At 53.3% G+C, this 9,672-nt stretch overlaps 1 protein-coding gene across 3 annotated transcripts in view; it reads left to right on the forward strand.

Annotated features, from left to right (window-relative positions):
- PAQR5 (progestin and adipoQ receptor family member 5) overlaps positions 1 to 9,234 on the forward strand; it is a 40,097-nt gene extending 30,863 nt beyond the window's left edge. For all 3 annotated transcript variants that reach the window (XM_045285837.1, XM_045285839.1, XM_045285838.1), the window contains exons 5-7: positions 1,893 to 1,989; positions 3,167 to 3,308; positions 6,084 to 9,234. In XM_045285837.1, the coding sequence (XP_045141772.1) occupies positions 1,893 to 1,989; positions 3,167 to 3,308; positions 6,084 to 6,325 (481 nt within the window). In that variant the 3' untranslated portion in view covers positions 6,326 to 9,234. The remainder of the gene's footprint in view (positions 1 to 1,892; positions 1,990 to 3,166; positions 3,309 to 6,083) is intronic.
- The last annotated feature ends 438 nt before the right edge of the window (positions 9,235 to 9,672 follow it).

The raw sequence follows: 9,672 nt of genomic DNA on the forward strand, positions 1-9,672 counted from the left end.
ACAGTTTGAACCCACCAGCCGGTTCTTGGGAGAAAGACAGGGTTTTCTCATCCTGTAAGGAGTTTCAGTCTGGGAAACCCACAGGGGCAGTTCTACCGCGACCTATAGGGTCACTATGACCCAGAACAGACTTGGTGGGAGTGGGTTTGGCTCTTCTAGGGAGTCTCTTCCTCCTCGGGCTTGAACCACTTCTCTCTCCATCTGGTGCCTGTCACATGCTTCTGATTCACAGCAGGGCCAGGGGAAGAGAAACAGGAGGCTGGCTGCGGTGGCCGGGCTTCACAGGGCTCCCCGCTGTGGCCTCTGACCTCAGAGAAGGGCTTCCTTCTTGCTTCCCCAGGCTGCTCTCGCTCGCTGCCCTGAGGGCTGGAGAATGCACAGACTCAGTGTTCCGAGCTGGGGGAGGGTGTCCAGACCTGACCAGGTGTCACTCCTGTTCCGAGGTCCCAACTGCTGGAGGTGAGGATGGCAGCCTCTGGTACCTCCTCGGGGTTTATGGTCAGGTGAGTGTAGGAGACCGAGCAGCTTGGCCAGACCCCAGGGGAGCAGCAGGCTGAGTTCAAGGCAAGGACAGGTTTGTGGGTTGGAGAAGAGGAGCCTGGGGACAGTGGTGGCAACAGATGGCATGGTACCCCAAGAGTACCATGAGAGTCAGAAATGATGGCTGGGGCTGGGAAGGGACTGAGCGCTTTCCCCACCCCCACGGACTGCATTTGAACAGTGCCCTCCTGCCACAACCCCTTCCCCCTGGGAGCCTCAGCACCTTCATGTGCCATAGCTTGTGTGCTACTGGGAACTCTGGCCTCACCCTCCAGCCCTGAGATCACCAGGGACCCCAGGCCCCTGCAATGAACTGCGGCACTGAAGTGGGCCCCTGCCCCCGCCACCTGGCCTGGATGGTCCACCCAGCTGGACCCCAAGGGCACTTCCTTTCCTGAGCCTCAGGATCGAGGCTGAGGTTCAGCGTGGACAACGCTGGTTTGTGTGTTCAGCGCCCCTCCCGTGTCCCCCCAGTGCCCACCTGTGCTGCCCTACCTCCACAGGCCAGATGAGGTCCCCTCATGTCCCCTCTGGGAGAACCTGTTACACACCAATCAGCATCTCTCCTGTCAGTGGTTGACTGCAGCTCTTTGGAGTGGAGACAGGTGGGTGGGTGGAGGCATGATGGAGAGAGAGAGAATGACTTCACATTCACTCCATTTCCTGCATTCAACGGGCCTGTGGATGGGATTAAACACCCCAAAACCTCCCTGAGGGATGAAGTGCCTGGTTGTATCCCAGAGCAGCCCTTTGAAAAGCACCTGGGACGATCTGACTACCGTTGTTTGTCCGATTATCATGCCCGTGATGTTTGTAGCCTGCATGGATTCTCAAGTGCACGGGGTGGGGGGCTGGTTCTAAAATAAAAGTCTACACAGCTCAGTTTGCACGAGCGAGCACATGACTGATGCATCTTAACCTTTGCAGTCTGCTTGGTTAGTGGGTCTGTGCTATGGGGACCACGCCCCCATGCCCCACCTGACTCCTTGCTGGAAGTTTAAAGGTTATCAGGTAGCCAGGTGACTTGGCCCTAGATGGGTCTTTCTACCCTGGGCTTCCTCCCTGGCTTCATCTATACCGTTGCTTCTCATGGTGTCCAGAGCTGGGGTCCTCTGGAATCCTTTCACGTCTGGGCCCCAGTCACTTCCACTGGGGCAGGAGAGTTGGAAAAGGCTAGTGGAGATGCTGCTGGCTGCAGGAGGTGGTGCCAAAAGGCTGGGCGGCCCTCAGAGGCTTCCCTGTGCACGGCCATCCTGGTAGCCCTCCGTGGGCTTATTGAGTGTGCGCCTGCGTGCTTAGCTCCTGGAACGCTTCCCTCCTTCATGCCTCCCCCGTTGCCTTCCTCCATGTAGGTTTCTCGAGATCCAGAAGCCCCGGCTCTGTAAGATGCTCCGAGTGCTCGCCTTCGCTTACCCCTACACCTGGGACTCCCTCCCCATCTTCTACAGGGTAAGGGGCCCGGCTCTGTTCCTGGCAGTGTCCAGGGGTGGGGCATCTCCTGAGCTTCTGGGAAGTGGGAGGTGGGGGCTGACAGCACCATGCTGGGGATTGCAGGACACACAGGGAGTTAATTCCCAGGCACTGCCTTTATGGCATTGGCAGTATAGTCGGCAGATGGCATGGACTCAGAGCCCCTGTGCCCACCCCAACAAAATGAGTTGGGCTGCTAACCACAAGGTCAGCAGTTCGAAACCACCAGCCACTCTTCAAGAGACAGGTGAAGCTTTCTGGTCCTATATAGATATACAGCACGGGAAGACCCAGGGGCAGTTCGTCGCTGCCCTCTGGGGTCACAGTGAGTCAGGTTTGACTAGTTGGCAGTGAGTTTGCTTTGGGGAGGTGCAAGAAAGGAGTCCTGGTGGCTCTGGGGTTCCCCTATGGGACTGCCAACCCAAGTGTGGGTCGTTGGAGCCCACCAGCCACTCCACGGGAAGCAGCCTGCTCCTGGAGATCGACAGCCTTGGACGCCCACAGGGCCAGTCCCAGTCTGTCCCATCGGGCTGCGGAGTCGGCACCGATCCACAGCAGCGGATTGTTTTGTTCCGTTTGTTGCTTGCTTGTTTTGGGTGGTGCAAAGGGTTCAGCTCCGGATTGAAAGGTGGGCAGTTCAAACCCACTCAGAAGGGTACGGCCGAAGAAAGGCCTGGCAATCCGTTTCTGAAAGGTCACAGGCTTGTGGATCGAGCACACTTCTCCACACGAGCACACTTCTCCACACACAGAGGCAACAAGCTTGTTACAGACGTCATTAGGAACATCCTGTTCAGCCGCTCTGCTGGTGAAAAGTGAGCTCAAATGCTGAGCCTGCCCCTTGTTACTACATTCACAGTGACCGCAATTAAATAATTAAAAATCCCAAAGTGAATACTCAGGAGCATTGAGAAGCTAAGATACAGTCACATGAGTCTCGGTCTAGCGCCCAGATAAAGAAATCTTCCCCCACGAGTGCCCCCTTACAAGCCACAGGCCCTGGGCAGTGCGGCCTTTAGCCTGTGACGTCGGAATAGGTGGACAAGGTGTGGGGCGACAGAGGTCCCCATCGTCTGAGACTGCAGGCACCTCGAAGAAAAATGGCTTCCTAAGGTGTGTGCTCCGCTCAAGATCTGATGTCTCCAAACGCCTGCAGCTGTTCCTGTTCCCAGGGGAGAGTGCCCAGAACGAAGCCAGCCTGTACCACCAGAAGCACCTGGCCATGACCCTCCTGGCGTCCTTCCTCTACTCTGCGCACCTGCCGGAGCGCCTGGCTCCCGGGCGCTTTGACTACATCGGTGAGTGCGCACGGGGCCTGCTGCCCGGCACCGGGGTGGGAGTGAGGCCGGCAGGGATGAGGCGGTCTGTCCCAGACCCGTGCGCTAAGGCTCTGACCACGTTCTTCAGGCCCAGGCCAAGGTGAAGGGAGATTAGAAGCTGACAGATCCGAGACACGTGAGGGAGCTTGAAAAAGTTGGTGGGTGCTCGCCTGGCGGCTTACAGGCTAAGCTTGGGCCGAGACAAAAGATGAGCCTGCGCCTGCGCAGTGATGGCACCCAAATCTGTGACGCGTTCCACAGTTCTTTTGCTGTTGGGCCGTTGGTAGAGCTTGCTTTCCAAGCAGAGGCTAATTATGATAATTAAGGGAGAGGTTTGAAAGTGGAAAGAAAAAAAAGTTGGTGGGGAAATCCCATCATCCTTTCCGTCCATTTTCCCAAGAACTTTCTGAAGCCCCTCATGATGTTGATGCCCTGCTAGTAGGACAGGGCCAGGCCCCTAAAGAATCCCTGTGGGCTCTGCAGCCCGGAGTGGCCTGTTCTTCCCTAGAACAAGAAATCATTTGGTGACCATGGAGGACAGATGGTATGAAGGATACCTGACAGAAAGCAGAGGTGGGTGGGTGGGTGGGTGGGGGTGCCTGCTTTGTCTTGTTGGAGGTGGCTTGGAGTAAGAGTTATGATGCTAGAGAAGTGGTCCTCGGGTGGGGGACCCAGACCAGCAGGATCAGTGTTCCCTGGGAACCATTAGACATGCAGATTCCCAGTTCCCATCCCAGGACTCTTGAACCAGAAACTCAGGAGTCGGGCCCATTAACCAGGGATGGTGTGGCTCTCCCGGGACCCCAGCTCACTGAAGGGTGAGAAGCCCTGAAGTCAGAGGAAAGTATGGGAGCTCCAGGGGCTCCCCTGCTGGCAGAGTTTACCAGCTCATCCAGGGAAGGAGGGGTGGGCTCTCAGAACGTCTCCCAAACCTGGCTCGACTGGCTGAGCACAGGGCCCCCTTGGGTGCTGCGGGCAAGCTTGCGGACCAGAGTCCTTTAGCTCGACTCTTGTGCGAGTTGAAGGGCCAGTCATTGTTCCCCAGCTGATGGCCAGAAACTTGGGCTCTCCCCAAAACGATCTCCACGATTTCCCATAATCTCCTACTTAGGAGCCGTGTCAATCTTTGTGTTGTTGGGTCTGGTTAACATCATCTCCCTGTCCTCTTGTTTACAGAAGGACTTTCAACGAGCTAAATGCTTGTAGGGCAGATTTCAGAAAGGGGGGCCAGAGCCCAGGGAAGTGGAGGACACACTGCGGGCCAATCCCACCTCCCAGCCCCACATTGGTTAAGCAGAGGTAGCCAGGGATGAGGTCTTGGGAGTGGGGGTGTGGGAGAATGAGGTCTGGGCTAGTTTTCTGTCTTCTTAATAACATTTCATTTATCAACTCTAGCCCTTTGTCATGGGCCTCAGGATGCAGAACAGAAAAACACCTGGGCAGGAGGTCTGGGCAGGGGGGTTGCCAGACAGCAGGAGACAGGTGTTCAGTCCCTCATTAATTTTGTCCACTGGCCATGGAACTGCCTCTCCAAGGCTAGTCCAGGAATCTGTGTAGATAGTGAGGGCAGGGGCATGGTTGGCACTGGCCAACCTCTTCCTGTTAGGCAGGATTGCTGAAACCACGCTTCCTGCGGTGGCCACATTTCAGATACGTCCCTTGCTGGTGGCCTTTTATCTCCTGCCCCAGGGGAAGCAGGCTGGAGTGTCAGCTGGTGACTGCCGCCCATCCGTGGAGACTGTGTCCTTGAAAAGCACCGCTCTCTGCTGGATCTCACCCCGATTGGGGAGTCTTTGCAGCCTTTGAGTAGACCTTGAGCAAGGTGGGGGTGTCACCCCCCAGGCACACCTTCTTCCCAGAGGACACAGTCCTAGGTGCTGGGGCTCTGTGCCAGAGGAGCAAAGCAGACAGCCACCTGGAGGATGCTCACCCCTTCTCTACCGTATTCTCGATTCTACTTCTGCTGTCGAGTGGAGGCGGCCAGGCTGGTTAGTTCCTGGGATGCATTACTGAGATCGTACCCCGGGATAAGTACCAGAGGTACAATACTGGCTTTTTAGGAGCATTCTCCTGTGGTCTTAATTCTTATGTGTGGCCTTCTGCTCTTATGCTGGATTTCATAAGGTTGTCCCGCAAGTGGTCCCCTTCCCTGGGCTCTGGAACCCACTGGGCTGTGATCTGCAAGGTCAGTGGTTCAAACCCACCAACAGCCCGCAGGAAACAGATGGGGCTTTCTACTCCCATACAGAGTCACAGTCACAGAAACTCATAGGGGCAGTTCTACCCTATAGGGTGTCTATGAGTTGACATCAGCTCGATGGCAGTGAGTTTGGTTTGGTTTGGCTGACCACACACTGTGAATCCCACCCTGTACCTGAGGCAACTGCTAATCTACTTTCTGTCTCCATAAAACCCCAAACAAACCCCCTACTGTGAGTCAATGCTGATTCTTAGGGGCTGGATACAGAGTTTCCAAGACTGTAAATCATTATGGGGCCAGACAGCCTCCTCTTTCTCCCTCAGAGCAGCTGATGGGTTTGAACCACCAACTTGGCAGCCAGCAGTCCAACGCCTAACCCACAGTGCCCTTTTCTGCTTCTTCAGGTTTGCCTGACACGGAATCATTCCAGCACGTGGTCCCTTGTGTCTGGCTTCTTTTGCCCAGAAGGAGGTTGTTTTGGTTTGGTTTTGTGCACATCGGTACTCTGTCCCTCTTCAGGGCTGACCTGGTGGCCTTGTGTGTGCTCACTGCAGGTCACAGTCACCAGCTGTTTCACGTGTGTGTGATCCTGGCCACGCACATGCAGATGGAAGCCATCCTGCTGGACAAGACGCTGAGGCAGGAGTGGCTCTTGGCCTCCTCCAGGCCCCTTTCTGTCCTTCAGATCACCGGAGCCATCCTTTTGGGGGTCCTCTTCAGCCTCAGCAACATCTTTTACTTCTCAGCTGCTCTCTATCGGACCCCCGAGCCAGAACAACGCAAGAAAGAGACGTGACTCGGGCCACCAGCGTTTCGTGCCAGATGCCGACATTAAACCTCAACCCCCTCACCCCCGTCCTTGGTGCGATGGCCTAGAACTGTCACAATGATTGGTAGCTTGGCGCTTGGGAGTGGGTACGTGGTGGAGATTGGGGGACACGTTTCTAAGTTTGCTTGGATTCGGTGTGTGATTTTCAGAGGCGAGTGTGGGTTCGGTTCGTCAGGTTACACGGTCCTACGTGCATTGAAAACGGGGTTTCTGTCTATTTGAGTGTGGCTGGGTGTTGCACCCACCGAGCAGCCTTGGGTGTTTCTCCGAGAAGGGAGCTTGCTCCATTTGATGAATCCCTCATTGCAGAGCTCCTCCTGAGAGCTTCAAGGAGGGGCAGCCAGCCACATTAAAAGGAGGCAGGTTGGGCAAGGGCACTGGGAGAGACTGGGAGAGGAAGAGGGAAGCGGGGAGGCCTGGGGCTCAGAGCTGGGAGACATTCTGGCGTGAGGAGTTTGGCTCCCTCACCTCTTCTCCCCACAGGTCCATTCTGCCTTCCAAGTGAAAGCCCTGTGTTAGCATGACTTTGGAGTTCAGAAGCTTCTTTTACCCAAAAGGCCACAGCCCATCACAGGGTGCCCTGTATTCTGTTCCACGCTGTCTTGTTGACAATGTGATGTGCCGAGCAAGTTGAACATGTCGGGAGGGGTCAACTGAATTGCTGGTCATCTGTTGTGTTCATCCAGCACCGTTTTCACCTATGAACGCACCATCCTTGCGGTGCCAGGCATTTGATGTTGCTTCAGCTTTTCCCACGTGCCACCGGATTTTGCATTCATGTGCAGAGGATGCTAAAGACCTTACCAGGGAGACAGGGTCCAGTGTAGGGACCCTAGTCTAACACTGTACTGTAAGGAACACCTGGAGAACCTGTGAGTTCAGATGCCGAGTCCTGGGCCCAACTAGGAGGTCCCACTTCAACAGGTTGGAATGTAGGATTTTAGCGAAAGCGTCACTGGACCATGGCCCCTTGGGGTCGCTCGAGGCTAGACTCGAAATGTGCCTTCCAGAAAGATCTGAGCCAGTCATCTAAGTGATAGCAGCTTGTCCCCCAAAGACACTGCCCTCGCTTTAGGCTCAGCAGCTGCCTTGTGTGAATAGGTGAGCACTTTCTCATCAGCTGCATTACAAATGGAAGTTCAGTGTTTCATGGTATTTGCAGGGAGGACCGAAAAATGCTGTGGCAAGCCATTTCTATCAGGGGCCCATTGTCCTCTGATCTGCACTTGCTAATAACTTAGGAAATCCTCCCTTACGATGTGGGACCTCTGCTGATTCAGGAACACCCCAGACCTTAGAATATTACTTCTGCGATTAAGCAGCCCAGACCCTGGAATAACCTTGTCAATAGTTCATCGTCCAATCCTCCAAGACCAGTAACAATTGCCACTGATACGTGTGGTCGAGAAATATGAGCTCATTAGCTTTATTATCTGCTTGCTGCTTCTGGGAACAGCAGGGTGATACAATAAAATAATCTGGGCTGGTAAATTGGAGGTACAGAATTGCCAGCCGGCAGTACACAATTTGTTGCTTTGTGAGTGTGTGCCATCAGCCAGACACTGGAATTCTTCACCAGCAGGGGTAGCTTCTGCTCCAATGTAATGTAACTTCAGTTTCATGGTGAAAGAAGGTAGCAGGTTTAAATACCCTGCCTTGGGGCGGGGAAAAATAAAATGCCCTGTCCTACACGGCCAAAGACAAAATGACTCAAATTCTCTTTCTTACAGAGAGTAAAATAATTCTCAGTTTAGCTCAGAAGTAGGAGAATGATCATGGATGATTCACTTGAAGGACCTTTAGATGATTTCATCTTTGATCATGTTACCTTTTTTTTTTTTGCTGAATGGCAAAAATAAAGCCTTACATCAACAGAATCAGATGAATGATTTCCCATTTCTCCAAGGTTGGTACACTTCATGCCTGTGGTACAGTTTTGGAAATGGTCAAGAGTTAAAAATTTTAAAACAGCTTGCAGGACACCGCTGTGGAATCATCTGATGTCAAACGAGAATGGGTTCAAATAGTAAGAGTTCGATATTAGACCTCAAATGTCCAATGTGTATATTGTTTTTACCCAAGTCCAAAGGGTGGGCAGTGGGCCACTGGAAGACCTCGCTGGTAAAATGTCTTGCAGTGCAGTGGGTCTCAAGGCTTTTGCTTTGTTTTCTTCTGGAATGTCCCAGTCCACCTGTGAGGAGATGTGACATACTACTATTGTGAAGAGTCTCCGAAGAGACTTTTGAGGAGAGACAAACTCCGAACGAGCTGCCCCTCTCTCCCCAGCCCCTGCTTCAGAAATACGACCCGGACGCTCCAGCTACTTCAGCTGTGATGAAACTTGAGCGTGTTTGAATGAGGGCATTCCGGTCAACTTTATCTCCCTTGACCACCGAAAGGGAGCCTCTTTAGAGACGCAATCTCCATCTTCTTCCCCAAGAGATGCACTCGTAAATATTGAGCGTTAGAAAGGTGGAGGCCTTTTGGGTACAAAGTGATTTACCAATTTGGTTTGCTGCAGTGTTTTCCAGAGGGGTCTTGCGCTGGTGTTTTGTTTTTGTGGGATCCCCTACCCACGAAGTTCTGGGAATGTAGAGGAGAGCAGGATGGTGGTGTCGGGTGTTAGACTCTTCATTTGCATCTACTGTGTCCCCCCACTTTTTTTTGTCCTGATCCCTTTTTAATAACAGACACCGATGAACACTGTGTAACACTTTACATGTGGTGAATGTTTCTGATGTTCTAGCTCACAGTCTGTACGGAAATGTCGTGAAATGGCAAAAACTCATTTCCAGACTCAGAGATGGTCTAACTTCATGAATGTCTAGTTTTCTGGAACCGTGTGGGGAAAGTGAAATAAAATTTATTTATTATAATAATGCCTCCTGCTTCTCATTTGATTCGTTATGTATGCTTTATCCAACTCACTGCAAACACATCTACTCACCATGAGCGATTGATTCCTGTACATGTGTGCACCGCTGAATCAGTCAATAAACAGGTGAGCCAAGGCGCCCTGGTGGCACAGTGGATTAGTGCTCCAGAGTTAACCAGATAGGCAATCGCGTGCACCCCGCAGCTGTTACAAGGAGGAAAGATGTGGTAGTCGGCTTCCTTGAACAGGTTAGGTGCTGGAAGGATGTACAAATGGAGGGGAAGATGTACAGCGCCTGAATTTCACCAACAAGCCAAGGAATGGGCTGAAGAGAGAAGGACTCCCCACCCTAACCCCTGCCCCTCAGCACTAACCAAGGGTGAGAGCCTGCTGCTGGAGCAGGTGCCTGAACTTGGACTGGTAGCTCCTGAAACAGGGA

Source organism: Echinops telfairi, unplaced genomic scaffold (assembly GCF_000313985.2).
Source record: "Echinops telfairi isolate 266 unplaced genomic scaffold, ASM31398v2 ScPeMD7_7475;HRSCAF=8513, whole genome shotgun sequence".
In the NCBI taxonomy this organism is placed as follows: Eukaryota; Metazoa; Chordata; class Mammalia; order Afrosoricida; family Tenrecidae; genus Echinops; species Echinops telfairi.